Here is a 27,333-nt window from a genome sequence, read left to right as displayed (position 1 = left end):
TACTTCTACTTTTACTCAAGTACAAGACCTGAGTACTTCTACTTTTACTCAAGTACAAGATCTGAGTACTTCTACTTTTACTCAAGTACAAGATCAGAGTACTTCTACTTTTACTCAAGTACAAGACCTGAGTACTTCTACTTTTACTCAAATACAAGATCTGAGTACTTCTACTTTTACTCAAGTACAAGATCTGAGTACTTCTACTTTTACTCAAGTACAAGATCTGAGTACTTCTACTTTTACTGAAGTACAAGATCTGAGTACTTCTACTTTTACTCAAGTACAAGACCTTAGTACTTCTACTTTTACTCAAGTACAAGATCTGAGTACTTCTACTTTTACTGAAGTACAAAACAGTGTGTTATTTTGAAAAGAATAACAAATTAGAAGGAAAAAAAGATTTAAAAATACAGATTTCAGTATTCTGAGGCTCTCAGCCATTTATTTTCCTCACAGACGGAAACAAAAGTCCGAAATTATACGATTTAAAATAAAAGCAATAATCGTGGCTTGATATTGAGTAAGAACATGTTTTTATGAACAGGGATGCAAACACACGTATGGTGAAAAAAGAGAGAACTATTCGAAGCAGAAAAAAAACAGCGTAATATACCATCTGACAAAGGCCTGCGCTATAATGCTTCAATGAACTGGCTATTCTTTATAATATACTCAGATCAATAGGAGACAGAGATGTTAAGTTATAAATCAAGGGTTTTTATTATTATTTACAGCAGGGGTGGGGAACCTTTTTCCTTTCAATTTTTACAACATCCTCCGAGGGCCGTACAAATTATTGAACTGCTTAAAAAAAACTAAAATCACAGCCCATTAATTTGGCCTTTCTTTCATGCTGTGCAAAGAAAAAGCTACCTCTTAATCCAGATATTTTACCATGACTCGCGCATGCACGCACGCACGTGCATGGTTGTGGCAGAAAGATATGGACACAAGATGTGTGCAAATGCATTAAGTATCCTATCCATGTGAACATGATTTAAGTGGGGGGGACTTTACCTCCTCTAGCGGGGTCCGGGGGCATGCTCCCCCAGGAAGATTTTTTTTTAAATATTGAAGTTAAAAGCATCAATCTGGTGCACTTTGAGAGCAACCTGAAGAGATCTATGGATACATCTCAACACCCATATGAAACAGAACTGTAAGCAGATTCTTCTTTTTGGATATTTTACAAATCACTCCCCTTTTAAACTCTATTCTTGTTATTTTTAACAACTTTTTTGTTACTGTCCTATTGTATTTTATACCTGTTTTTCATTTAGACTCTAATGTCTCATTAATAACTATAATGATCATATCAAGGTGTGCCTTAACCTCACTGAGCTGAGGTTATTTGAGCCTCTCAGGAGAGAGCTCTCTTCCACCTGGTTGTAGAAAAGCTCTTTAAATTCGTTAGCATAGCTAGCTAACCAGATGCTAATAACAACAGATCGCCACTGTGCTTACAACTAAAGACAGCCACGCAAACACTGCGGTGTGTACGGCTCCTTCAGGGTACAGCAATATTTGAAGAGCTGGAGCGGCGTTCCGGTGCTCTCCGTCAGCACTCTAGTCTACACTCCTTTCCGACGAGACATATACCACGTGAAGACACGTTACGCTCGTGTTGTGTTTTCCTGCCCTTGGCCAGGAAAAACAGGCACTCGCTTGTTTAATTATTTTGCGGTCTAGATTTCTTCTTCTTTTTTGAAGTGAAAAGTTGTCCGTTAGTCGGAAGGACTGACGGACGGGCGGGCGGACGGACGGACGGACGACCCCCCCCACCCCCAAAACGAAAACTCTTCGGTTCTCCGCGAATTACACAAGTCACCCAAATCAGCGTTAAAAAAGCGGGAGGCGCCGAAAAGCGACTAATTTGCATCACTGATGAACCACACGGCTTCTGGTCTTCCACGACCCGACCGGACAAAAAGACGTGCTGCAGGCACGAAACACATTACCAGTAGAAATACATCGCTTTTAAAATCGTGCTGTGCAACACGAAAAAAAGGAGATAATGGTGTTGGTGAACACGAATCAAAAGATTACATGTCGTGACTATAACACGAAATGCCGTGAGACTGGGTTGCAACCCCTGGTAGACAGCTGACCAGAATCAGGTAATCAGTCACTCAATAACAGCATGTTGGTAACCTGGTTCTCTCTTGCAGTAGAGGCTGGATCCTGAGAGGAGGGTCCTGAGAGGAGGGTCCTGAGAGGAGGGTCCTGAGAGGAGGATCCTGAGAGGTGGGTCCTGAGAGGAGGGTCCTGAGAGGAGGGTCCTGAGAGGAGGGTCCTGAGAGGTGGGTCCTGAGAGGAGGGTCCTGAGAGGAGGGTCCTGAGAGGAGGATCCTGAGAGGAGGGTCCTGAGAGGAGGGTCCTGAGAGGAGGGTCCCGGAGCCGAAACAGCCTCGGGATATAGCGGGCCGTGTTCTATTTTCTTTTTGTGAACTTCCCCCAGGCTGGCAATAAGTTTCATTTTCACCACACACTCCTTCCTTCGTTTGACCCCAGCGTGAGCCAGAATGTTCACAGGCTGCTTCTCTCTCACACGTGTCAGCTTCCTGTTGTCCTCAGACAGTCTGAGTTCTCTGTGTGCTGTGTTTGAGTCCAGGGTGAGTCCACAGGAATCTGATGAGAGACAAAGACAGCATCACCAGACCCACCTGAAGGCTTTACTCTCTGCCTATAGCAGCTAAACTAGGGGCTGCATCTAATCAGCCCTAACGATAAGCTTGATCCGCCTTATCATCTCCTAAATAAGAAACCTGGGAATCAAACCGCCGAGCTTCCAGTAGAGAGGTGCAGGAATGAGTCCTGAAATCCTGACACGAGTCAACAATTCCTCACTTCCTGTCCCCTGGTCTGGAGCGCAATGGTTTTCTGAATGTGTGTTTGGTTGTTGTCCTGAAATAAGGGCTGTGGTTAACACAAGCTGAAGACATTTAAACATTTTGTTCTACGACACATACTTCAGTAAATACCCTGGACTTTCATTTCAACCCCACCGCAGCTTATTTGTTTTTTTGACCTTATTTATCCATTGAGCTCTACGTGACAGTTCAGGGTACACGTCGTGACAAGCTCAGAAAAAAGAATCAGTTATGCAACAGGTGAAAGTGAAAGTCCTCTCCACTCTATAAAAGACATTTGGCCGCATCAGTCCCTCACTTTCTTCATTCGACCTTCTTCAACAACAACAGCAGGTATGAGTTTGTTTTTAGATGAAGAGTTTGTTTTGGTGGATTGGCAATTTCAATGTTGTGTTTAACAGAATGCAATAAGAAAAGTATGATAGATGTAGAACCTGACAGATAACGTGTTGTGTTATCCACATATTGGTAACATTCAGTTTGCTGTGTCTGGTTGAGCTTAGTTTCAGATCTTACGGTTCATAAAACACTTTTAGAGATATGTTTTACAAATTAAAGATTTGACCAATGTTTCATTATTTTGGAAACTTTAAATAGGCTCTTCTCAAGTTAATTGGTATACAAATGAATCCAAACAGTAAAACACAAAAAGTGGAAAAAGCTGATTTGGAGTTATAAGGAGTTATAAATGTTTATCGAGTTAGGTCATGTGAGTTGAGAATTGTGTGTGTGTTTGTTTTAACTTTGTTTTTGATGAAGACATAAAGACCAATACGTTTTTTAAATCAAGTGATCTTTAATGAATTTGATGATTTCCAAGTGCGATTTTGCTTCTGTGGTTAGAGCGAGAGGAGGACGAGAGGTGAACAGTTAATGACCTTGTAGGGAAGTCCTGGGAGGGTAAAAGTACTGTACAGTTATCCTGAGTAGCGCACGTGACTTTAAGCATGAAGTAACTAAAGCAAAATACAAGCAGTGGCTCCGTCTGTAGGGACTTGGGAACCTGAGGGTTGCTGGTTCAAGTACCGAAACAGAGCCAGGTCTAGGTGTTACGTTCCCTCCTAAACTGGGGGTACAAAGGGAAGTGACCAAACACCAAAATAACCGGGCGAGAGAAAAAGGAGAGGAAACTGCTGAAGCCACAAAGTGAGGTTTTAATCAATACAAAACCAAAGAGGCTCACCAGCCAATTTGCAAAAAACAAACTTAAATAACTGAGAACAACTTTCTGCTAAAAGACAGTGACTAAATAGTAGTGATGTTACGTATTGCGCTGAGGCTTCGGAGCGTTTGTCCCCGAAGCTTTTTGTGAAGCCTGTATCGAGGCTTGTATCGTTTTGGGCCAGTGACGTCATCAATGATAAACGATACCACGTGACTGCTTCAGGAAGCGATTCAGATCGGTTGAACCCATGGATGTATAATAAGAACTGGATACAGCGTGGGAGGCGGGGCCTCATTCATTCCTATGAGAGTTGCTCATTAGCGCATGATGACAAAATGGCCCAACTTTTGAGAGAGCAAAACGTCACAGATTACCCAGCATGCCTGAGAAGTACCCGTATGTGCGCTCATGGCGCATGCGCAACTTTAACCAAAATGCTCGTTCACATCAAGCACGTCAATTTGCGAACACGTAACAGCACCGCGCATTCATGACAGTATGGTAATCTCTATGATGGTAATGGTTGTTATGATGGATTTGGAGATCCAGGGTGATGCACATCGCTTTTTAAGCCAGGAATAGTGTTTGAATAGTGTTTGAAACATCGACAAAAGTGTTGTAAATAGGAGGAGAGTTTACCCAGAGAGCTCTGCGCTGCAGATGAATCTCCCACCCAGACTGAAGCCAGAGAACAGGCTGCTTCACAGCACAAAGCAGCTTGGATCATTTAACGAGGCGGCAGTTAGCAGCTAGCGGCTAGCTAGTAATTATGCTAATGTTCACATCAATCGTTATGTACTTATATTACACTGTAACAGGATCTAGTGATATCCAAGCAACAGAGCTTCATTTAGCATGAAATCATTATTGCACTGTATATATGTATATATATATACAGTGCAATAAGCTTCTTAGTGCAATAAGAAGCTACAGGGACGTAAATCGAGGACCGAATGTTTTGAATAAGGGCTATCTGTACAAGTGTTCATACTGGGTGGTTTATTTAGTTTAAAAACAATTATCCAACAATTTACAGACTCTTTCCCCAATGTAAGTTAATGGGAAAAAGTGTTTCCGGGCCTGGCGACCAAACGGAAGTGTAGTACCGCCGTTTGGCCAGCACAAATATTTTCATCTGAGTCCGGCACACTTCCTGGGGGCTTGGTTGAACCGTTGAACCACAACGCTCATAATACCCATGGATGTATAATAAGAACCATATTACCCTTCCTGTACCCGGTGACACGATGGAATTAAAAGAGCTCAGACCCTCACTTATATAGAGGTCGGAACATGTCATAAGTATAAATGGATATAAGCATAAATAAATGTAGGAATAAAAACATGAATAAGTAAATGAATAAATACAGGAATAAATATCGTTCCGTTTTTTCAGAGAAATTCAGTGTGTGCGCTGTGGCTCAGCTGGAAAGCAGTTGACTCACGACCGCAGGGTCCCTGGTTCAACGACTGAACAATACGTTTTTTTTGTTGTTTATAAAAGCTACAGCTAAATGAGATAAAGTAGTTAATAAATTAATAAATATTCTTTGATATGGTTTAGCCTTTCTCAGGCTACAACATGGTTAAGATTATGAATATTATTAAGGAATACAAATCCCTCTTTGCAATGTTTACCAGCCTCTTTAGGCTTTTCAATCACAATCGTTCAACTGGAATAAAAACAATATTGTTAACATGAAAATATGATTGAATGTTCGTTGTTTAGAGTTATTCTAAGGCTTTCCTCATTGGGAACTCGGTATGAGAGAGAGCACACTGTTGAGATGTCTGCCTGTTTTACACACTTTGACCAGCAGGGGGTTTGTGTTCAAATGAAGCCTCATGAGATGAACCCTTTTGCGAACCAATTGGCTGGAAAGCTTCAAAGCTTCATAAGGCTTCATCTCACCATCACTACTAAATAGCACAACACACAGAAAGATACACTGGAGCACATCTCCTAACAATTCACAAAAACACAGGCCTCACACTCAGACAGAGACATGCTGCACACATGCATCCAGAGGAGAAGGAGAGGCCACTGCACTGCAGCCTTCCTCAGGTCCTTTAAGGAGGCCCTGATTGGGGATTGGGAGCACCTGGGGGAGAGGCTGCACCTGGAGACAATCAGAGAGAGAGTGAGAGACACAAAAGCACACACACACAAGCACCAACTGCGGCACGTAACACCACCCCCCCCATAAAACACACGTTATACTGCTCACAAGCAGCCAACATTGGAGCAACACATGGAAAACAAACATCACATGGAATACGCACATCACTCACTGAACACAGATCCACAGCGCTCTGAGCCAGGTCCACACCCACAGCACTGTCACAGACGGACGCAGAACTTAACTGCAACTCACCTTTCTGTCACATTGCAACTGGGTGCCGTTCTTCTGGCTTTTCCACAGACCGATTGGAAGCTACCACCTGCTTCTTCCAAGCTACACACTCTGCCACTAGAGGACCAGGGTCAAGACAAAAGAAACACAATCTCTTTTTCTTGGGTCCTGGAAGAGAAAAAAACACAAAAAACACACAAGCACCAACTGCGGCACGTAACACTAGGGCAGAGGAACTAAGGCCCCTGAAAGTTGAGGTAACCCTCCCGAGGTAGAACAAAGCACAACCTTGTTCCTTCATTACTGTCATATTTTTGAAATGGATGGTTGAGGCGCGCGAAGGTATTTTGAGTGGGGGTGCTGAGGTGCTGGAATCCAGTGAACACTATTACGGGCACTATAGAGCACGCACTAAAGCACTCCCCACACGCACACACACACACAATGGTCATATGAAGGTGTGCCGCGGAAATAATCTTTTTAATAATTTGTGACCAAACCGTTTGAGACCCACTGAGATAACTTAGACTAAAGTGAACTATCTAAACACTCAGAGAGTCCTTTAGCTCACCTGAGCCCCTCAGTCTGAGAGGAGAGCTCTCCTCCAGCTTGTTGTGGAACAAACAGCTCCGTATGTCCGTTAGTGCAGCTAGCTAACCAGATGCTAACAACACGGTCCCTGCTGCTGGCACCGGTCCCTCTCTCCCTCTCTCTCCCTCTCACACACTAAAAGCTTGAATCGCTTGAATGACACAAGCACACTTTTATTTCCATTCAACTCTCTGATTGGTCTGGTGTCTTGCCTCTGTTGCATTCACTGAACACGGGAAATGACAGTCCTGCCGTCCTTTCTAGTGTCTTGATGAGGTTCACGTAAAGCACGGTTAATGTATTATATTATTGAGGTAGAATTGTCCGGGGCTACAGAAAAAACATTCGGGGCAGGCCAAAATATTATTTTACCAACAATGTTGAATTTATTGGCTCCATATTACACAGATGATGAACAGCGGGAGCAGCAATAACCGTCACATAATAATTCAGACAGGGGAGCTCCGCACCGCCTGCCTGCCGCTAGGGGGTGCTGCAGCGCCCTCAGCACCCCCCATCCCGCGCCCACGGATGGTTGTATACAAATATGCCACTGCAACATTTTGAATCCCGTTCATGTTTGTAACCTTCCCATAACGGAAAGATGTGTAGGCTCCTCTAAAGGGGGCTGAGTCAGGCTTCACATGTTTCTCTGGAAATAATAATCAGAATGCACCAAATCTGGACTCGATGTTCCCGGAGAGGCAGAGCATACAATACAGCAAAGATTAGACCATTACCTTTTACCATCTTCTAGACAGTGTTACCTCATTAATAAATATTCATATGGGTATGCTTCCACTGCTAATTGCAACATTAAATATATAATGTGCATTTAAAATAGAACATTGGACGTTGGTCTGATTACTTCTGAGAGTATTTTAAAGCTACAACATCAGTTGAGATTCATACAGGTTTTTTTAGCCAATAAATGAAACGTTCAAACCCTTGGGGCTTTCACACTAAAGTAGATCTAGCTACCGAGTGCACAGATCATTAAAGGTAGAGCGGCCATTCCGTCGTCTCATGGGACAGCATGTGTTCTGTTGACATATTAATTTACTTTTTGCCTTTTCTACTGAGGTGTGCACTCAACTATTTATCTAAATGTTCAGCTCAGTTTTAACTCTTTTCTCTGCAGCCATGGGAGGAAAGAGCAGTTCTCGACCCGCTCCACCGTCTCCACATAAGACTATTTTGAAATGATGGACTAAATTACAAGAGTTACACCATTGTTTCGTCTTATCTGAACATGTATTGTGCTTGTCAGTTCTCAGTAAACCATGGAGGGAAATCACCTGGAAGTAAGTGTGTCTGCATCCTGAAAGCAAACTTAATGCAATTTTACTAATTTGTGATCTGAAGTTAGAAATGTATTCTCTTGAATCACTTGTTTTCCAAACATCTAATGCAAATCAATTTAAAGGTCATCATCAAAATAAAAATGTTATTAACTGTAAAATGTAGGTAGAAAGAAAGGTTGTTATTAATAAACAAGGCGCTACATACATAGCCTTGCGTTAGACTTCCACAAAAACATTTGGCAATGCTGCTTTCATATAATCTGAGAGAAGCAGCAAATATTAGAAAATGTTTTATCATAAACTCAAACACTGGCTTAACCTTTGTGTGCAGTGTTGTATTATTCTATAGTTTTATTATTTAAACTTAATTTTTCATCATTTATATGACATGTTATTGTGTTTTGTATATCAACATTTGATCAATATTACTTTTTTAATTCTATTTTACGACATCATTTTTAAAACTATTTTAGACATCGACATTTTGTGACTTTGACTTGTTTGAAAGTTCTCTTTAAATAAAGTTTGATTGATAATTAAACTTTAATTAGATAAAAAGTCTTCATGTCTTACAGTAACACACTTTACATTTCCTGCCACAGTTTGAGTCTAATGTGTCCCTCCCTGATCAGTGATAAACAAGGCACTCTGCAGCATGTGAACGCCATCCGACCGAAGACTGAAGGCCAGGTGATCCGGATTCTTCTTCACGGTCTGATTGGAGCTGGAAAATCCAGTTTCATCAACTCTGTGAAAAGTGTCTTACAAGGAAGGATGTGCTTACCGGCTTTGGTGGCCAGCTCCTTTGGTGACAGTTGCACCAAAAAGGTACGTTCAAAGATGTATACACTTTAAAGCGGCAATAGACAACCCTTTAAAGCTCTCCTTTTATGCTATATTTGAACAATATATTATAGGGCCAAATCTAAAAACCTGTCTCTGAAGTGTTTTGCTCAAAATACCAAAGAGATCACCCCTTCTAGCCTCATCCCCTCTATTTCAGCCCTGTTGCTAAAGGGCTGATTCTGGCCCTTTAAATGTAACCGAGCTGCTGCTGGCCACGCCCCTTTGTGGCATCTGCATGCAAGCAGTGAGCTCTGTGAAGAGAAGGCTGTCTACCCAACCCAGTATCACGCCCAGATGTGTATATGTCACGTTGGTCCACGCTGGGAGGCGTCAGGATGACACGGTTTCACCCAGGGCCGTTTCTAGCTTTTTGGGGGCCCTAATTTTTTAACTAGGGGATTCCGAAGCCTGCCAGATTAAGGTGATCTGTGGAGACGCATCAATCTGTTACACTTTAAGAGAAAACAGGCTAATTTAATAAAAACAAGCAATTGAAACGATATTAAAAAGGTAAACAATAAGGCTCCTCTAAGTCATAAAAGCAAGAGATGCAGCATTATCTCAACAAAGTATAATTTACATTTTTCATCTTCCTCAGACCCACAATCCCCAGCTATTGTTGAGACGACGCCTGTCCGCTTTGCGACAAACCTCTTGATAAGTCAACAAGCTCTGTGATTGGATGAAACATAAATACATGCAAAAAAAATCCAACCCTGTCTCCTAAAAATGACGTTCCCACAGAACTAAACTGCATTCTCAATTACGTTTAGCTAGAGACGTATTTTCTCCCACGATACGTTCGTTATGAACGTATCTCAAAGACGTTTATTTTCTACATATCTTTGCCATTTATTGTCTTGCTTATAATAATGATAATAGTCATTTATAAATATCATTTTAGAGCACACATTTGAAATCAGTAGACGAGGCTGTAATTTCTCCAGCTGTTACTCTCATGAGGCAGAACATAAGAGTTCTAACATGCCAAAAAGCTGCTGTCGTTTATTCAGGGTTCTTACACCTTTTCCAAAGTCAAATTCAAGCACTTTTCAAGCATTTTCAAGGATTTTCAAGGATTTCAAGCACCCGTACGAACCCTGTTTATTGCACCTCAAACATTAAAACAAATCCAGAGTTACGTGTTTCTGAACTTCCTCTAAGAACAAAGGACAGTAACAGAAGATCTCTGTGGCTTCAGGCTCGATCGCCGTTCAAATGACAGCGTTGGTTTCCCCAAAAGTGGGCGGAGCTGTAACGTGACGTAGATTTTACTCTCTTCTATTATTCAAAACCTTTCTATTTATTCTAACGTAAATGATATGATCGTGTTTATCTTTTTATTTAGCGATTTGTTTTTGCATGTTTACCTGGGAATGTTTTCATGTTCGCTGATTGGTTTCAACAAATAGTGTGATATATATATATATATATATATAATAGTGTGTAATCCCTCACTTCCGTTTCGCTTCTCATGCTCTGATTCGCTAGCTGAACAGCCAATCAGAGTGATTTATTTTGCCGACAGCCTTAGGCCGACACTGATTCAACATGTCGAATCGGTGGGTTTTCGGCCAAAAAGGCGTCGGCATGGCTGAAAAGACACGACGGTGCGGGACACACCAATCTGAGTAGGACTTGTCTCCACGCTCATCGTTGGCCTGACGCCCATCGACGGCCAGAATCGCCTTGGTGTGTCAGGGCCTTAACGAAGGATCACTTCTTCTTCAGGGCAGGGAAGGCTACTATCCCGCAGCTGCTGCCTCTCTGTTGGACTCTGGTACTGCACATTACTCACGAGACGTTGTAAAAAATAAAGAGTGGGGGGCAGACGCACTAACCACTCCGCCAGCGCCACCGGGTGAGAATGTCTGGCGTGCCAGATTCGGCCTGCGGTCCGCCAGTTGATGGTCACTGACGTAAAGGGTCAAGGGGCATCTAGGAGCGCGATTCATCTGCAATCATATTTTTGTCGCGTTATTTTTTCTGTGATTAATTCATCATAAATAACACACTCATTTCACAGCCCTAGTAATAAGCATTAGTGACAGATTCATCAGCCAATCACATTTTCTGAGCTAAACTTCTGTCATGAACTTCCTTTGTAGCATGGACTTTATTGAAAAGTGACGGGTGAGTACGTTACTATTCGGGTCATTTTAGAGTGATGTGAGAGTGCACGATGACACAAGTTTAATAAAAGACTTCATTGATCAATAGGCGCTTTCACACCAGAGTACTTTTCCCAGGAATAGTTCCGATAGTTCCTGGGATTTGTCGTTCGCACCAAAACAATCTGGAGCTAGAACTTTTTTTGCGAAGCTTTTCACCCCTTTTTAGTCCCTGCTAGAGAGGTGGTACTTTCCTGGGGAGGAAAAGGTTCCAATTTCTGATTGGCTGGGCGAATTGCAAACCACGCCCCGTAAAAACTCTGAAAAGTTTTCTGAAGCCGCCATTTAATTGTCTCACATTAGCATTAGCATTAGCCCAGCGCACCAACTGAGAGATACTAACTTATGGCAACACAAAAGAAAACATGGGAGCGTTGAAGATGAGGAGGTGTCGGCGTTCTTACGATTTACTCGGAAGGCAGTCCCCAACCCCGGGGACTTCCAGCCAGGGACTTCGGGTGGCAGTATACGTCGTGAAGTTGTTTGCGGCCTGCCAGTACAGAAGAAGAAGAAGTGACGTCAGCGGCTTCATTTACGTAATCCTCCCTCAGGGACTTATTCCGGTGTGAACGCGATCTACTAGATAGTTCCAGGAAATAAAGATTTCCGGGGAACTAAGGTCCGGGAACTATTCCTGTGAAAAGTACTTGGTGTGAAAGCACCTAATGCTGTGACATTTCACCTGCATTTAACCCTTATCTAGTGTACTGTTGTGACTGTTGATCAGCTGTCGTATTGTTGAGAGACTTTTTGGCATAATGTGCGCATCATTTGATTATGGCTGCGTTGGCTGTAACAGTTTGTGTATGTGCTTTTCAATTGTTTACTGAAGGCCCTGTCTAAAGCCCCACGGTATGCCACTGCTAGGACATGCTACAGGAATGGGCGACCAGAAAGGAAACTGAAAAACAAAGGACATTCAAATAAATACATTTTTCTCCATGTGTGGTTCACAGCACACAACTCACAAGTTCAATAATGGAAACCAGGACACCTTCTACCCTTTTGTCATCAATGATACTATTGGCCTGAGAAACAACTGGAGCCGAAGCACCAGAAACAACCATGTGAGGGATATCGAAAAGGCGTTGAAGGGACATGTGTCTGAAGGATACACGGTAGGTACAGCGTCTGTAAAAGTCTGATATAAGGAGGTAAATGGTTCTCTGAATCTGTTTTTGGTTGTTAGCCTGAAATAAGGTCTGTGGTTAACACAAGCTGAAGAGATGTTAGCGTTTTGTTCTATGACATAAAATACATCAGAATATACCCCACTGGTGATTAAAACGTCATCACCCCCAACATTAGCCGCCTTTAGCTTAGCGGTGTTGATGTGAAGTCATGTGACCGTGCTGTAGTTCCTTTATAGCCCAACATTAGCCGCCTTTAGCTTAGCGGTGTTGATGTGAAGTCATGTGACCGTGCTGTAGTTCCTTTATAGCCCAACATTAGCCTCCTTTAGCTTAGCGGTGTTGATGTGAAGTCATGTGACCGTGCTCTAGTTCCTTTATAGCCCAACATTAGCCTCCTTTAGCTTAGCGGTGATGACATGAAGTCATGTGACCGTGATGTAGTTCCTTTATAGCCCAACATTAGCCTCCTTTAGCTTAGCGGTGATGACATGAAGTCATGTGACCGTGCTGTAGTTCCTTTATAGCCCAACATTAGCCTCCTTTAGCTTAGCGGTGATGACATGAAGTCATGTGACCGTGCTGTAGTTCCTTTATAGCCCAACATTAGCCTCCTTTAGCTTAGCGGTGGTGACGTGAAGTCATGTGACCGTGCTGTAGTTCCTTTATAGCCCAACATTAGCCTCCTTTAGCTTAGCGGTGGTGACGTGAAGTCATGTGACCGTGCTGTAGTTCCTTTATAGCCCAACATTAGCCACCTTTAGCTTAGCGATGGTGATGTGAAGTCATGTGACCGTGCTGTAGTTCCTTTATAGCCCAACATTAGCCTCCTTTAGCTTAGCGGTGGTGACGTGAAGTCATGTGACCGTGCTGTAGTTCCTTTATAGCCCAACATTAGCCTCCTTTAGCTTAGCGGTGGTGATGTGAAGTCATGTGACCGTGCTGTAGTTCCTTTATAGCCCAACATTAGCCTCCTTTAGCTTAGCGGTGGTGACGTGAAGTCATGTGACCGTGCTGTAGTTCCTTTATAGTCCAACATTAGCCTCCTTTAGCTTAGCGGTGGTGACGTGAAGTCATGTGAACGTGCTGTAGTTCCTTTATAGCCCAACATTAGCCTCCTTTAGCTTAGCGGTGGTGACGTGAAGTCATGTGACCGTGCTGTAGTTCCTTTATAGCCCAACATTAGCCTCCTTTAGCTTAGCGGTGGTGACGTGAAGTCATGTGACCGTGCTGTAGTTCCTTTATAGCCCAACATTAGCCACCTTTAGCTTAGCGGTGGTGACGTGAAGTCATGTGACCGTGCTGTAGTTCCTTTATAGCCCAACATTAGCCTCCTTTAGCTTAGCGGTGGTGACGTGAAGTCATGTGACCGTGCTGTAGTTCTTTTATAGCCCAACATTAGCTTTTACTTCAGAAATCATAAAGCGGTGTTAATATGTGGAGTTTATCCTGCTGAACTAAACGTGTAAGTATTATAAACATTTGTTTGACACATAGATCATTTTCTGCAATAATCCAAAATCACAAGGAGAAATCCCATTGGAGCAGGGAGATGCTGCCTTCAGGGACCAACACAGAAATCCCACATCCCTGCAGGATCTTATTAATCTTAGTTACTGTCATCCTTTAACTTAAATTCACTTTGATTTTCAGTTCAATCCTGAATGCAGGCTTTCGATGGATAATCCATTCTTGAACCTAAAACCAAGTGCCAACGACAAAGTGCATGTCCTGGTTTTTGTTATTGACGCCAACAAGTTCTCTCAGATGATCGAAAAAGCTGTGGAGACGTTTCAGGACATCAGAGATGAGGCCATTCGACTGGGTGAGAGCTGAAATCATGTTTATTATCGTTCACTTTATTCTCACATTCACAGAAAACTGCACGAAGATAAACGTCAGCTTTAACGGCTTCATGGTAATGTTTCCCATTCCACGACAGATATTCCTCAAGTGACCATTCTCACCAAAATCGATGAGTTTTGTCCTGAGAGTCAACAAGACGTAAAGAATGTCTACAAGAGCAAGACACTGAAGGAAAAGGTATATTAGTATTTATATAATATTAGGTTCAAACATAGATTGTGTGGTAAGTGTTTCTTGCGTCAGAGATCATCATGAGAGCACAAATGAAACAGTGAGGTGTTTTTTAGTCCACAAGCCTCATATGCTTCCAGATGTAATGGTGTCTGATACAAAAGGATCCCCAGTGAGGGATTCAGAGGAGGTTCAGAGGAGAGTTAAAGCTGTAAGATCTACAGGTGAATTCACCTCAGGGACTGAGTCTAACGTCTTTTGCTGGCAGAGAGGAGCTAGCATACAGCATTTCACCAGCTCCTTATTTTATGTTTCTATGAAAAAAATATCTTAACAATATATGACGCTTGCTGTTATCAAACATTAGCTATCAATCTAACAAGCTGAACAGCGAAAGCTATCTATCTTCTTGACAAGCTAGCTAACGTTTGCTATCTCTTTAACTAGCTAGCTTACGTTAGCTACTTATCCAACAAGCTAACTAGCCAATGTAAGCTATGTATGTATGTAAAATATACATTTTTTCGGTAAAGTAAAGGCAAATTGTTAAATGAAATAGTGAATTTCTCTCCTGAAAAACTGCGTAAAACATTTAATTTGGCAAGTATTGAATATTGCATCAAACCCTTATATGTTATTTGAGCTGTTGTGATATTACAAAGCCCTTGAAGAACCTATTGGTCCATGTGATGCCCCTGTGGGTTCATCAGTAGAGAGGAGGTGGCTGTCCCGTCTGTGCTGTGGTGATTGGTGTTTGCATTGATTGCAGTAACTCAGGGCACCTGGGTCTGGTGCCCTGCAGCTATTTAAAGCCTCTCTGCTCCTCTCTGGTCTCTCTCTGCTTCTCCCTGCAGGCACCCCGGTTTTGTTGAGTATATTATGAGTTTCTTCAGTTGCTTTACTTTGTGCACTTCAACACTCTCACACACATACATGCCCATACAATCCTCACCCTGCATTTACATTACTGATACCACTGACATCCACACCTCATACTTTTCTGGTTTTTGACTTGATTTGATTTGTTTGTCTTAAATAAACATCTTTTGTTAACCGTCGACATGGTGTGTCTCCTCTTTGTTGTGGCCTTTTGAGCCGGGTCGTAACAGTCCATTTAAAACAGGGTAACAGAATATAAAAGGTGGCGTGAAAACATGGTCGGTATTTGATTTCTCGTCCTGAATTTCTTTTGGTTTCTAATCATAGATGAAGGAGGTCAGTGCACGTGTGGGTATCCCAGTGAACTGCATCTTTCCTGTGAAGAACTACAGTGAAGAACTGGACCTGAACGGTGACACTGACGCTCTGATCCTGAGCGCACTGAAACACATCCTCCAGCTTGGAAACGACCACCTCAACAATCACTATGCATGATGTGTACCTGATGCAACATACAGAGTCATTTCTAAACCAATGAGAAATGTTTTGGGTTTGTAAAATTCCCAACTGGTGGACGAATAAAGGATTTCTGATTCAGATTATTATATACCTTAAATAAAAAGGTGTCATTTTAGCATAAATGTAACCAAAGTATCATTAAAGTAATATTCCTAGTCCATACGATACATATTTACACTGTTGTTTGTATGTATATGCTCTTGGATTAATAAAGTATTCTGGTTCTGATTATTCACGAAGCAGCAAACTTTTATTTATTTTATTTTCTGGTTTTCCTACAAAAGCAAAACACAAGATCTCTGTGATGCTCATTTAAAAAAAACCTCTCTTTAAATATGTCTGTAAATTCACCACATCAGTCTGAAAGATGAAGCAACATGTCAATTCAAACCTGAATATCCATCAGCTGCAGTTCCACCACAGCTCCACCAGAGGGCGGCAGGCTCTATATTGTAATATTATATCTACACTTTAAAATATGTCAATAATTATAAACCCCTGGAATAAAACCATATCAATAAGGAATGTTCTATAATGAGCATTAAACTGTACAGCATATCTCTGCTGTTACTTTGTTCTTATATATATATATATATGTTTCATCTCCTTTTCCTCTTTCTTTACAAAAGATAAACTGTGTACAATACTTTGAAGATAGTACTGGATAGTAACTGCCTTTACTCAGGTACTGCACTTCTGGGGTACTTTGAGTATTTAGAGTTTTAGGGTCATGATGCTGACTCAGGTCAGGGTTTAGGGTCATGATGCTGACTCAGGTCAGGGTTTAGGGTCATGATGCTGACTCAGGTCAGGGTTTAGACCAAGGGTGCCGGAAGCGGGGGGGCCAGGGGGCCATTGCCCCCCCCACTTTGCAGCCCTGCCCCACATTTTCGCAGCAGCGGATGCCGTGGAACACTGTACACATCCCGTTTCAATAATTCCCCTCTACTCTAAAGTCGCATCTAAAACGCGATCTGATCTAGCTGTGTATATTTTGTTATTTTTGATTGTTATATTGCATCTCATTAGCTACAAGTATGTTTGAATCTTGTAAAGGGAAGATGACAGCTGGCCTCTCACTCTGATGTTCCTCAGCGCAGCTCCCCCTCCCTCCGCTGACATTATGAATGTAAGGCATAGTAATCATAGATAACACGGCAGGGTCCGTTACAGTTTGTTTTCATCTGATTTCAAATAAACAAAGGCTTGCCTTTCAGAATATTAATCTTGTTTCGGCAAATTCAGAAGATAAATACAACTTTGAAGTTCGTGACGACATTATTACAAGCGGAGAACGGAGTAACTTTACGTCCCAGCAGGCAGAACAACAGCCGGTGTTTCTCGTGAATGATTTCCCGGGAAACAAACACAATACGCACAAACGCAAAAATACACAAACACACACACACACACACACACACACACACACACACACACACACACACACACACACACACACACACACACACACACACACACACACACACACACACACACACACACACACACACACACACACACACACACACACACACACACACACACACACACACGCACACACACACACACACACACACACACACATTCTTAATTGCTGTATTGTAACAAATTATTTGTCGGAAAAAGGTTGGAACATTTTAAAAGTAATTTAAAAAATGTTATGTTATGGAAAACTAATGTATTTTATATCAAGGTTTTTCCGATGTAAAAAAGAAAATAGAAAGATGTGTTTGAATGTATATGTTTTGTGAAAAACGAGTGACTTATTCTAATGGAACCATGATCTGTGAGAGGTGAATAACACAATTGCACTAAATATTGATTTCATTGATTGTAATAAAAGGTGCAAACTATGTACAAAAAAACAAACAGATTTTGGGGCTTTTGACCATTTTTGGATAATTAAACATGCACTGGGTCAAATTGACCCACGAATATTATTGCTGTCACAAAAAACGAATATAACAGGAGGGTTAAAACATTCCAAATCAAAAGACACTTTTGGACTGGATTCTCTGTTTCTAAAGAAACATGCTACCACTCTCACAGGGACAATTACTAAAATAATTAACACCTCTTTTAGGGAGGGAACATTCCCAAAAGCCTGGAAGTCATTGTTGTGCCAGTCCACGGATCCGGGGACACAACTGATGCAAACAACTATAGGCCCATTAGTGTTTGACCTGTCATGTCTAAGATCTCTGAGAAATGTGTAGCTGAGCAATTGACTGGACATCTTAACAGTAGTCCGTTCACACTACACCCCATGCAATTCGGCTTCCGAGCCAATCATTCCACTGAGACCGCAAATTGTTTCCTTGTGGAAAATATGAAATAAAAAATGGACAAAGGAGGAATTGTTGGAGCGATCTTCTTAGATCTTAAGCTTTTGATGCAGTCAATCATCAAGTACTCATTCACAAAATGTCTTATTTTAATGTCTCACCCAGTGCAATAGACTGGATGAGCTCCTATCAGACAGAGTTCAGTGTGTAAGGGTAAGTGGCGAGACATCACCACCCCTGAGGAATGAACTGGGTGTACCCCAGGGATCTATCCTGGGCCCAATTCTATTCAGCCTTTATATAAATGACTTGCCATCAGCGTGCACTGGATGTGAGGTGCAAATGTATGCTGATGACACTGTCATTTATGTCCATGCAAAAACCAAGGCCCAAGCTGCGGCCAAACTAAGTGATGCAATGGTACACACACACACACACACACACACACACACACACACACACACACACACACACACACACACACACACACACACACACACACACACACACACACACACACACTCTTCCTAATAGAACTAATAATTCAGAACTCATTTGTTATAATAGCGTTAAATGAAAACTCTACAGCGTTGGTTTATCTTTCGTTTCAGAACCTTGCATGCAAACTGAACAACATGTCATTAAGAAACCTGCGTCATCAGACTGAAACATTTAAATATGTTCCCCACATAAAATCAAAGCAATCCCAGGTGTTCAGTGAATATCTTTTAATGTGTTTACAAAAACTAAATAAATATCAAATAATCAACATATATGAAGCTTTACATTTTAAAAGCACAGAACAAATCGTACAAAAAGCAATTTTACAGAAAAATAAAACCAAGCGTTCTGCTTCACAACGCACAGCTACATTATATACCAATAACTCATAATATGATGGAATAATATAAACCTTTAATTAATGCTGTGTGTGATGATGTGAGGGGCAGCGTGTGCTGTTGGTGCCACGTCATCAACGGAACATTTCAGATTAAAAGCTTTTTGTCAAAGTTCATCGTTTCCTCTGTGTGTGTGTGTGTGTGTGTGTGTGTGTGTGTGTGTGTGTGAGAGAAACTTTAAAATAGGTGTCTGAAGAAGTGAGGCTCTACAGTAAAGTCAGATCAATATGCATACAGTAGATATAGTTTAATAATACAGGTGTAACTTGATGAAGGTTCCTTTCATAGTGAATTCAGACCTGCAGTGACATCAGGAGGAGTCATGTGACCACATTGTTAAAATAAGAAACATTTTAGGTACGTTTCCAACAACAGAGACAGTTATCCTGCTTTATTGCGTATTTGCTAAAGTTCTATTTATTCTTCAGAATGTGTTTTATTTGTGGCCCATACACTCAGAATCCAGGTCTCAAATATCAGAATGAAAAGTGTTTATTCATGAAAAACAACTCTCTCTTTGGCTCTGATTATAAATGGTTTTCTGTATGATCTATACCCCTCTAATCTGGGATCATAAAGCAACATGTAAAACAGTGAAATCAATAAAAACAGGCCTGTAAACAACAACAGATGTGAGGATTTAAACAGACACTTTACAGTCAAATTACACCATCATTAATAGAGTTGTAAATGTCTGCCCCCCCCCGCTCAGTGCTACAGATCACACACACACATACACACACACACACACACACACACACACACACACACAGACACACAGACACACACACACACACACACACACACACACACACACACACACACACACACACACACACACACACACACACACACACACACACACACACACACACACACACACACACACACACACACACACAGTACAAACAGATATTTCGGTCACTCAGGTCTGATGCTTCAATGCATGTCTACTCCTTTTTTCCCAGAATGCACCTCTGTGTCTCCGTTTGTCCATCTTCAATGCAGCGTGTTCTCCTCTGAAGAAACACAGAATTATTAATATCACCTAATAAAGAGAGAAAAACATGTTTTGTGAAATATTTAAGTATTTAATATTTCCTGGAAAATATAAAAATGTATGGAAAAAAGTAGTTTTTAAGTAAGTGTAGTAATATGAATTAAAAAAACGAATTAATGAATAAAAAAACTGACTCTTTCAAGGACCAAAAAATCTGCAGGAAAAATATATTATAAAATGTAAAAAATGTTGTTGAAAAAAAATATTCAGATATTTTGAAAAAAAATCTAAATATTTTTAAAGGAAAGTTTTAATATTTCAAACAAAAACATAATCATTTCTTGAGAAAAAAAATTGTTTTATCGAAATAATTATCAAAAATAATACCATCTTCTTCTTCTCCCGCTTATCCGTGGTCGGGTCGCGGAGCTATATATATATTTTTTTTAAGGGAAGTGTTTTTTTCGGAAAAGCTTTACACTTAAAGTATGTGTGCGTGTGTGTGCGTGTGTGTGTGCGTGTGTGTGTGCGTGTGTGTGTGTGTGTGTGCGTGTGTGTGTGTGTGTGTGTGTGTGTGTGTGACGTGTGTGTGTGTGTGTGTGTGTGTGCGTGTGTGTGTGTGTGTGCGTGTGTGTGTGTGTGTGTTTGTGTGTGTCTGTGTGTGTGTGTGTGTGTGCGTGTGTGTGCGTGTGTGTGTGTGTGTGTGTGTGTGTGTGTGTGTGTGTGTGTGTCTGTGTGTGTGTCCTCACTCTGTGTGTGCGGTGCAGAAGCTCACACACTCCTGGTCCTGTGTGTGTGTGCAGAGGCAGCGGCTCAGATCTCTCCTCAGACGGACAGAACCGAACCCGTACGGAACCACACGGCTGCACACAGGAAGTGACGAGTTAACCATAACATAACAACAACAATAATAACAACAACAATAATAATAATAATACCCAAAATGTGCATGGTAAAAGGAATATGTGTTAAAGTGTAAGGATCATGCATGAGATTATTTTCTGCATTAACCCAATGGAAACATCCCATTGGACCAGGGGGATGCTGCCTTCAGGGCACAACACAAGAATACGACATCCTGCAGATCTGTGTATAAATAGATACATGTGTCTCGGTTTCCAGGTAAACGACATCGTTATTTCGTGGAACGGTTCAAAGAAGATCCCGGGGGTTTCAATGGGTTCATTTGTTGTGATTCTGAGCGTTTCGTCCTCTCTTCACATCTGTTTCCACTGCTGGATGATTGAATGTGTCCCGCTCTGCAGCTTCTGTTTGCAGAGTTATTTATTTCCTCTCTGCTCTTTTGTTAACCTCCGTGTCGGGGTTCACTCCTCGGCTGGCTTCATGCCACGTTATGAATTAAGAGAGGCTGTCAGCGAGCTCCCTGCTTCTCTTTCTGAGGAACAGATCCAGCTGTTGACCTGCAGCTGTTGGGCTCCCGTGGCGTTGATATCAGATATGTAAACGCTCGGTGACCTGCGAGATGTCACGGTTTCGATCACTAAGAGTTATTCAGAGTTATTCACACAGATCTCCTGACTTCATTTGCGGTCGTCCATCGCAAGATGTTTTTCCATTCCTCGTTGTAACGATCTGAGAAACGTTTCTGTTTGGATGTTCATTCATGATTTATCATTTAATTTGTAAATGTGAGTGTAATTGTGGAGTATTATCTGGATAGCAAAATGTAGAATGTTTCATATTTGGGATGTGGCCGGTAAGTCACATGACCACAGTCAGGTCAGAAGGCATTGCCATTGCATTGTGGGTAAGAGGCAACATGCCGTTGAAGTAAACTACAGGGTTCAAGAGGCGCACACGGTAAATGTTTCTCATTTGTTGATATGTGTGTGTTAATATTTAAGAGTGTGCTTTACACTTTTTTTGTAATGTTTGTGTACAATTTGAAGTTTTATTCTCTCCCTCTCGCTCTCTTTCTCCCAGCTCTGTGCGCCACTCTTTAGTGTCCCCTGGTCTCCAATCTGTGTGTGTCACTCTTTAGTGTCCCCTGGTCTCCCAGCTGTGTGCGTCACTCTTTAGTGTCCCCTGGTCTCCCAGCTGTGTGCGTCACTCTTTAGTGTCCCCTGGTCTCCCAGCTGTGTGCGTCACTCTTTAGTGTCCCCTGGTCTTCCAGCTGTGTGTGTCACTCTTTAGTGTCCCCTGGTCTCCAGCTCTGTGCGTCACTCTTTAGTGTCCCCTGTTCTCCAGCTGTGTGCGTCACTCTTTAGTGTCCCCTGGTCTCCCAGCTGTGTGCGTCACTCTTTAGTGTCCCCTGGCCTCTCAGCTGTGTGCGTCACTCTTTAGTGTCCCCTGGTCTCCCAGCTGTGTGCGTCACTCTTTAGTGTCCCCTGGTCTTGTGTTTTGAGCTTCTTGCAGCGTTTGGTTTCTGCAGCTTTTAGTAAACGCTGCCATGTCTCCTCAAGTTGCTGAATGTTCTCTAAACGCTGCATGTGTTGTTGCTGAAGATGTTTCTTCATGTGGAACCTTTGGGTTCCTATATCTGCATCCTTTCTGAATCTGTTTCTCCTGATGGAGGAGTTTGCAGATGTCGACCTCCGTAACAATGGCCATCGTTGCCTCACTACAACAGGTGTAATTTACAAATTATTTCTGCTACATTTCTCAGCGCTTGTGTTTTGTCCACATCTCTCTCGTCACATCTCATACAGCACACTAAGGTTCACAGGTTCATGTTTCTGCAGATATGTATCACCTGACTCTTTATGTTGGAGCTCCCTGGTATTTTAAATACGACTAGCACCACATCATGCATTTTGACTCACAGTGTCTGCTTCTCGTATCTCATTAAAGACTCTTTAATTTGAAAGATGTGGAAAGCTTTATTTCACGCAACAAAGGGCGAAATCTAACCCGTGACATTGCGGTTATCCGGCGTATGTTATCACCCGCTTTACAGACGTGAGGAAAAACAAGCTGTCACTCAGACTTCAGCCGGTTAATGCTTTGTGGACGCTGCGTTCAGATGTCTGTTGCCTGGACGTGACTCTGAGCACCGTGGGGCGGAAGTTAAACAAACAGACTTTACTCGAGTTCACAAAAGGTGACTGATTTGATGATGTCCGTTAGTTTGGACGTCTTTCGTCTTTGGTTTGTCCCGCAGCCTTTCGTCCAGAAGTGGCTGATAACAAAAGGCTGATTTCACTATTGACCTTCCCTCCTGTGAGGAGAAAATCTGACAAAACAAATCCATAAAATAGAAATGTGTGAAAAATCGATTTCAAAAATAACATTTACTCTGAGTCTCCTCTGGCGCTCGATAGCTGCCGACGAGAGAGCGTCCAACAGGCATTTACTACTTCTCTGTTTTCCTTATTATCAACAATCCCATAAAACCTCCAACACCAACAAAGTGTTGAACCCATTGTTTCCTACTGGAGACATCCATTTAAAAAACACAGATCTATAGTTTCATGCTAAAAGAAGATTCAGTCATTTCTCACAACAGCTTTTATCAATCAAACAGGAGGAAGTATTACATTTCTTTGGGACGATTTTCAGCGGCGGATTAATCAAGTTACTCTCCTTTGAAGTATTTTCCTAAAAAATGACTTTTCTTCTATCAAACATGCATTTTATATCCGGCAAAAAAAGTCAGATTGTATAGAAGTCTATGACGAAATGTTCCTACTTCTCTCTCTCTCTATTACCTCAGATTGTATAGAAGTCTATGAGGAAATGTTCCCACTTCTCTCTCTCTCTATTACCTCAGATTGTATAGGAGTCTATGAGGAAATGTTCCCACTTCTCTCTTTCTCTTTATTACCTCAGATTGTTCTATGTCTATGAGGAAATGTTCCTACTTCTCTCTCTCTCTTTATTACCTCAGATTGTATCGAAGTCTATGAGGAAATGTTCCTACTTCTCTCTCTCTCTTTATTACCTCAGATTGTATAGAAGTTTATGAGGAAATGTTCCTACTTCTCTCTCTCTCTTTATTACCTCAGATTGTACAGAAGTCTATGAGGAAATGTTCCTACTTCTCTCTCTCTCTTTTTTACCTCAGATTGTAGAGAAGTCTATGAGGAAATGTTCCTACTTCTCTCTCTCTTTATTACCTCAGATTGTATAGAAGTCTATGAGGAAATGTTCCTACTTCTCTCTCTCTCTTTTTTACCTCAGATTGTAGAGAAATCTATGAGGAAATGTTCCTACTTCTCTTTCTCTTTATTACCTCAGATTATAGAGAAGTCTATGAGGAAATGTTCCTACTTCTCTCTCTCTCTTTATTACCTCAGATTATAGAGAAGTCTATGAGGAAATGTTCCTACTTCTCTCTCTCTCTTTTTTACCTCAGATTGTAGAGAAATCTATGAGGAAATGTTCCTACTTCTCTTTCTCTTTATTACCTCAGATTATAGAGAAGTCTATGAGGAAATGTTCCTACTTCTCTCTCTCTTTATTACCTCAGATTGTATCGAAGTCTATGAGGAAATGTTCCTACTTCTCTCTCTCTCTTTATTACCTCAGATTGTATAGAAGTTTATGAGGAAATGTTCCTACTTCTCTCTCTCTCTTTATTACCTCAGATTGTATAGAAGTCTATGAGGAAATGTTCCTACTTCTCTCTCTCTCTTTATTACCTCAGATTGTATCGAAGTCTATGAGGAAATGTTCCTACTTCTCTCTTTCTCTTTTTTACCTCAGATTGTATAGAAATCTATGAGGAAATGTTCCTACTTCTCTCTCTCTCTTTATTACCTCAGATTATAGAGAAGTCTATGAGGAAATGTTCCTACTTCTCTCTCTCTCTTTATTACCTCAGATTATAGAGAAATCTATGAGGAAATGTTCCTACTTCTCTCTCTCTCTTTATTACCTCAGATTGTATAGAAGTCTATGAGGAAATGTTCCTACTTCTCTCTCTCTCTTTATTACCTCAGATTATAGAGAAGTCTATGAGGAAATGTTCCTACTTCTCTCTCTCTCTTTATTACCTCAGATTGTAGAGAAGTCTATGAGGAAATGTTCCTACTTCTCTCTCTCTTTATTACCTCAGATTGTAGAGAAGTCTATGAGGAAATGTTCCTACTTCTCTCTCTCTTTATTACCTCAGATTGTATAGAAGTCTATGAGGAAATGTTCCAACTTCTCTTTCTCTCTTTATTACCTCAGATTGTATAGAAGTCTATGAGGAAATGTTCCTACTTCTCTCTCTCTCTTTATTACCTCAGATTGTAGAGAAGTCTATGAGGAAATGTTCCTACTTCTCTCTCTCTCTTTATTACCTCAGATTGTAGAGAAGTCTATGAGGAAATGTTCCTACTTCTCTCTCTCTTTATTACCTCAGATTGTAGAGAAGTCTATGAGGAAATGTTCCTACTTCTCTCTCTCTTTATTACCTTAGATGGTAGAGAAGTCTATGAGGAAATGTTCCTACTTCTCTCTCTCTTTATTACCTCAGATTGTATAGAAGTCTATGAGGAAATGTTCCTACTTCTCTCTCTCTTTATTACCTCAGATTGTAGAGAAGTCTATGAGGAAATGTTCCTACTTCTCTCTCTCTTTATTACCTCAGATTGTATAGAAGTCTATGAGGAAATGTTCCTACTTCTCTCTCTCTTTATTACCTCAGATTGTAGAGAAGTCTATGAGGAAATGTTCCTACTTCTCTCTCTCTTTATTACCTCAGATTGTAGAGAAGTCTATGAGGAAATGTTCCTACTTCTCTCTCTCTCTTTATTACCTCAGATTGTATAGAAGTTTATGAGGAAATGTTCCTACTTCTCTCTCTCTCTTTATTACCTCAGATTGTATAGAAGTCTATGAGGAAATGTTCCTACTTCTCTCTCTCTCTTTTTTACCTCAGATTGTAGAGAAATCTATGTGGAAATGTTCCTACTTCTCTCTCTCTTTATTACCTCAGATTGTATTGAAGTCTATGAGGAAATGTTCCTACTTCTCTCTCTCTTTATTACCTCAGATTGTATAGAAGTCTATGAGGAAATGTTCCTACTTCTCTCTCTCTTTATTACCTCAGATTGTATAGAAGTCTATGAGGAAATGTTCCTACTTCTCTCTCTCTCTTTATTACCTCAGATTGTAGAGAAGTCTATGAGGAAATGTTCCTACTTCTCTCTCTCTTTATTACCTCAGATTGTAGAGAAGTCTATGAGGAAATGTTCCTACTTCTCTCTCTCTTTATTACCTCAGATTGTATAGAAGTCTATGAGGAAATGTTCCTACTTCTCTCTCTCTTTATTACCTCAGATTGTATAGAAGTCTATGAGGAAATGTTCCTACTTCTCTCTCTCTTTATTACCTCAGATTGTATAGAAGTCTATGAGGAAATGTTCCTACTTCTCTCTCTCTTTATTACCTCAGATTGTATAGAAGTCTATGAGGAAATGTTCCTACTTCTCTCTCTCTTTATTACCTCAGATTGTATAGAAGTCTATGAGGAAATGTTCCTACTTCTCTCTCTCTCTTTATTACCTCAGATTGTAGAGAAGTCTATGAGGAAATGTTCCTACTTCTCTCTCTCTTTATTACCTCAGATTGTAGAGAAGTCTATGAGGAAATGTTCCTACTTCTCTCTCTCTTTATTACCTCAGATTGTATAGAAGTCTATGAGGAAATGTTCCTACTTCTCTCTCTCTTTATTACCTCAGATTGTATAGAAGTCTATGAGGAAATGTTCCTACTTCTCTCTCTCTTTATTACCTCAGATTGTATAGAAGTCTATGAGGAAATGTTCCTACTTCTCTCTCTCTTTATTACCTCAGATTGTAGAGAAGTCTATGAGGAAATGTTCCTACTTCTCTCTCTCTTTATTACCTCAGATGTTCCTGAGGAGTTTATGATCTCAATCTCTAGCTTCCAGTCTTCTTCATGATGTTCATTTGGTAAATGATGCTCACATTCAGAAACAGACGATAAAGCTGCGTATACTTTAGGGCGGGGCTACCTGTGATTGACAGGTTGCTACCACAGCATTGTACATTTTTTTATTTTACAACAATAACACATTTTCTCCAGTGAAATGTAACTTCATGAAAGCTAATTCCAACAATAAGGCCGCCTTTAAACATCTTCTTTAGCATTCAGTTGCACTTAGCTTTGTTAGATTGCTCTACTTAATGTTTCCTTTCACAGTCTGTTTTTACTTTACGAAAGATAATTAACTTAAAGAAGTCTTATCATCATTTTGCTGATGATTAGACTCCGCTTTGTGTGTCCACAAACCAATGGGTGACTAAATCCACTTCCTGTGTTGTAAACAAAAATACACTATAAAAAATAATTCAATATGTAAAAGAAAA

The 27,333-nt window shown here is 41.0% G+C and overlaps 2 protein-coding genes across 2 annotated transcripts in view; one reads left to right on the top strand and one right to left on the bottom strand.

Annotated features, from left to right (window-relative positions):
• The first annotated feature begins 2,336 nt into the window (after positions 1–2,336).
• LOC307015613 (interferon-induced protein 44-like) lies at positions 2,337–16,100 on the top strand. Its single transcript, XM_079644332.1, has 8 exons — positions 2,337–3,206; positions 8,125–8,169; positions 8,254–8,287; positions 8,920–9,115; positions 12,261–12,422; positions 14,088–14,259; positions 14,377–14,477; positions 15,678–16,100. Exons 2-8 carry the CDS (start codon positions 8,127–8,129, stop codon positions 15,843–15,845), a joined length of 876 nt encoding a protein of 291 aa, XP_079500458.1. The 5' UTR covers positions 2,337–3,206; positions 8,125–8,126; the 3' UTR covers positions 15,846–16,100.
• Positions 16,101–18,867: 2,767 nt separating this feature from the next.
• Positions 18,868–27,333, bottom strand: part of LOC307016495 (uncharacterized protein) — a 41,367-nt gene continuing 32,901 nt past the window's right edge. The window contains exons 3-4 of the mRNA XM_079645607.1: positions 20,803–20,916; positions 18,868–20,072 (exon numbers count right to left, since the gene is read on the bottom strand). Coding sequence (XP_079501733.1) covers positions 19,979–20,072; positions 20,803–20,916 — 208 coding nt within the window. The 3' untranslated portion in view covers positions 18,868–19,978. The remainder of the gene's footprint in view (positions 20,073–20,802; positions 20,917–27,333) is intronic.

This window comes from Notothenia rossii (genome assembly GCF_949606895.1).
Source record: "Notothenia rossii genome assembly, chromosome: 8".
Classification (NCBI taxonomy): domain Eukaryota; kingdom Metazoa; phylum Chordata; class Actinopteri; order Perciformes; family Nototheniidae; genus Notothenia; species Notothenia rossii.
The sequence above is the reverse complement of the archived record's forward strand: the minus strand, read 5'-3'. Positions and strand labels throughout refer to the sequence as shown.

Excerpts from the sequence above, each read along its gene's own strand:
- LOC307015613 (XM_079644332.1), top strand. The coding sequence starts at position 8,127 with ATGGGAGGAAAGAGCAGTTCTCGACCCGCTCCACCGTCTCCAC. Across the intron at positions 8,288-8,919 it reads TGGAGGGAAATCACCTGGAA|TGATAAACAAGGCACTCTGC; the intron begins GTAAGTGTGTCT and ends CTCCCTGATCAG. Across the intron at positions 9,116-12,260 it reads GTGACAGTTGCACCAAAAAG|CACACAACTCACAAGTTCAA; the intron begins GTACGTTCAAAG and ends TGTGGTTCACAG.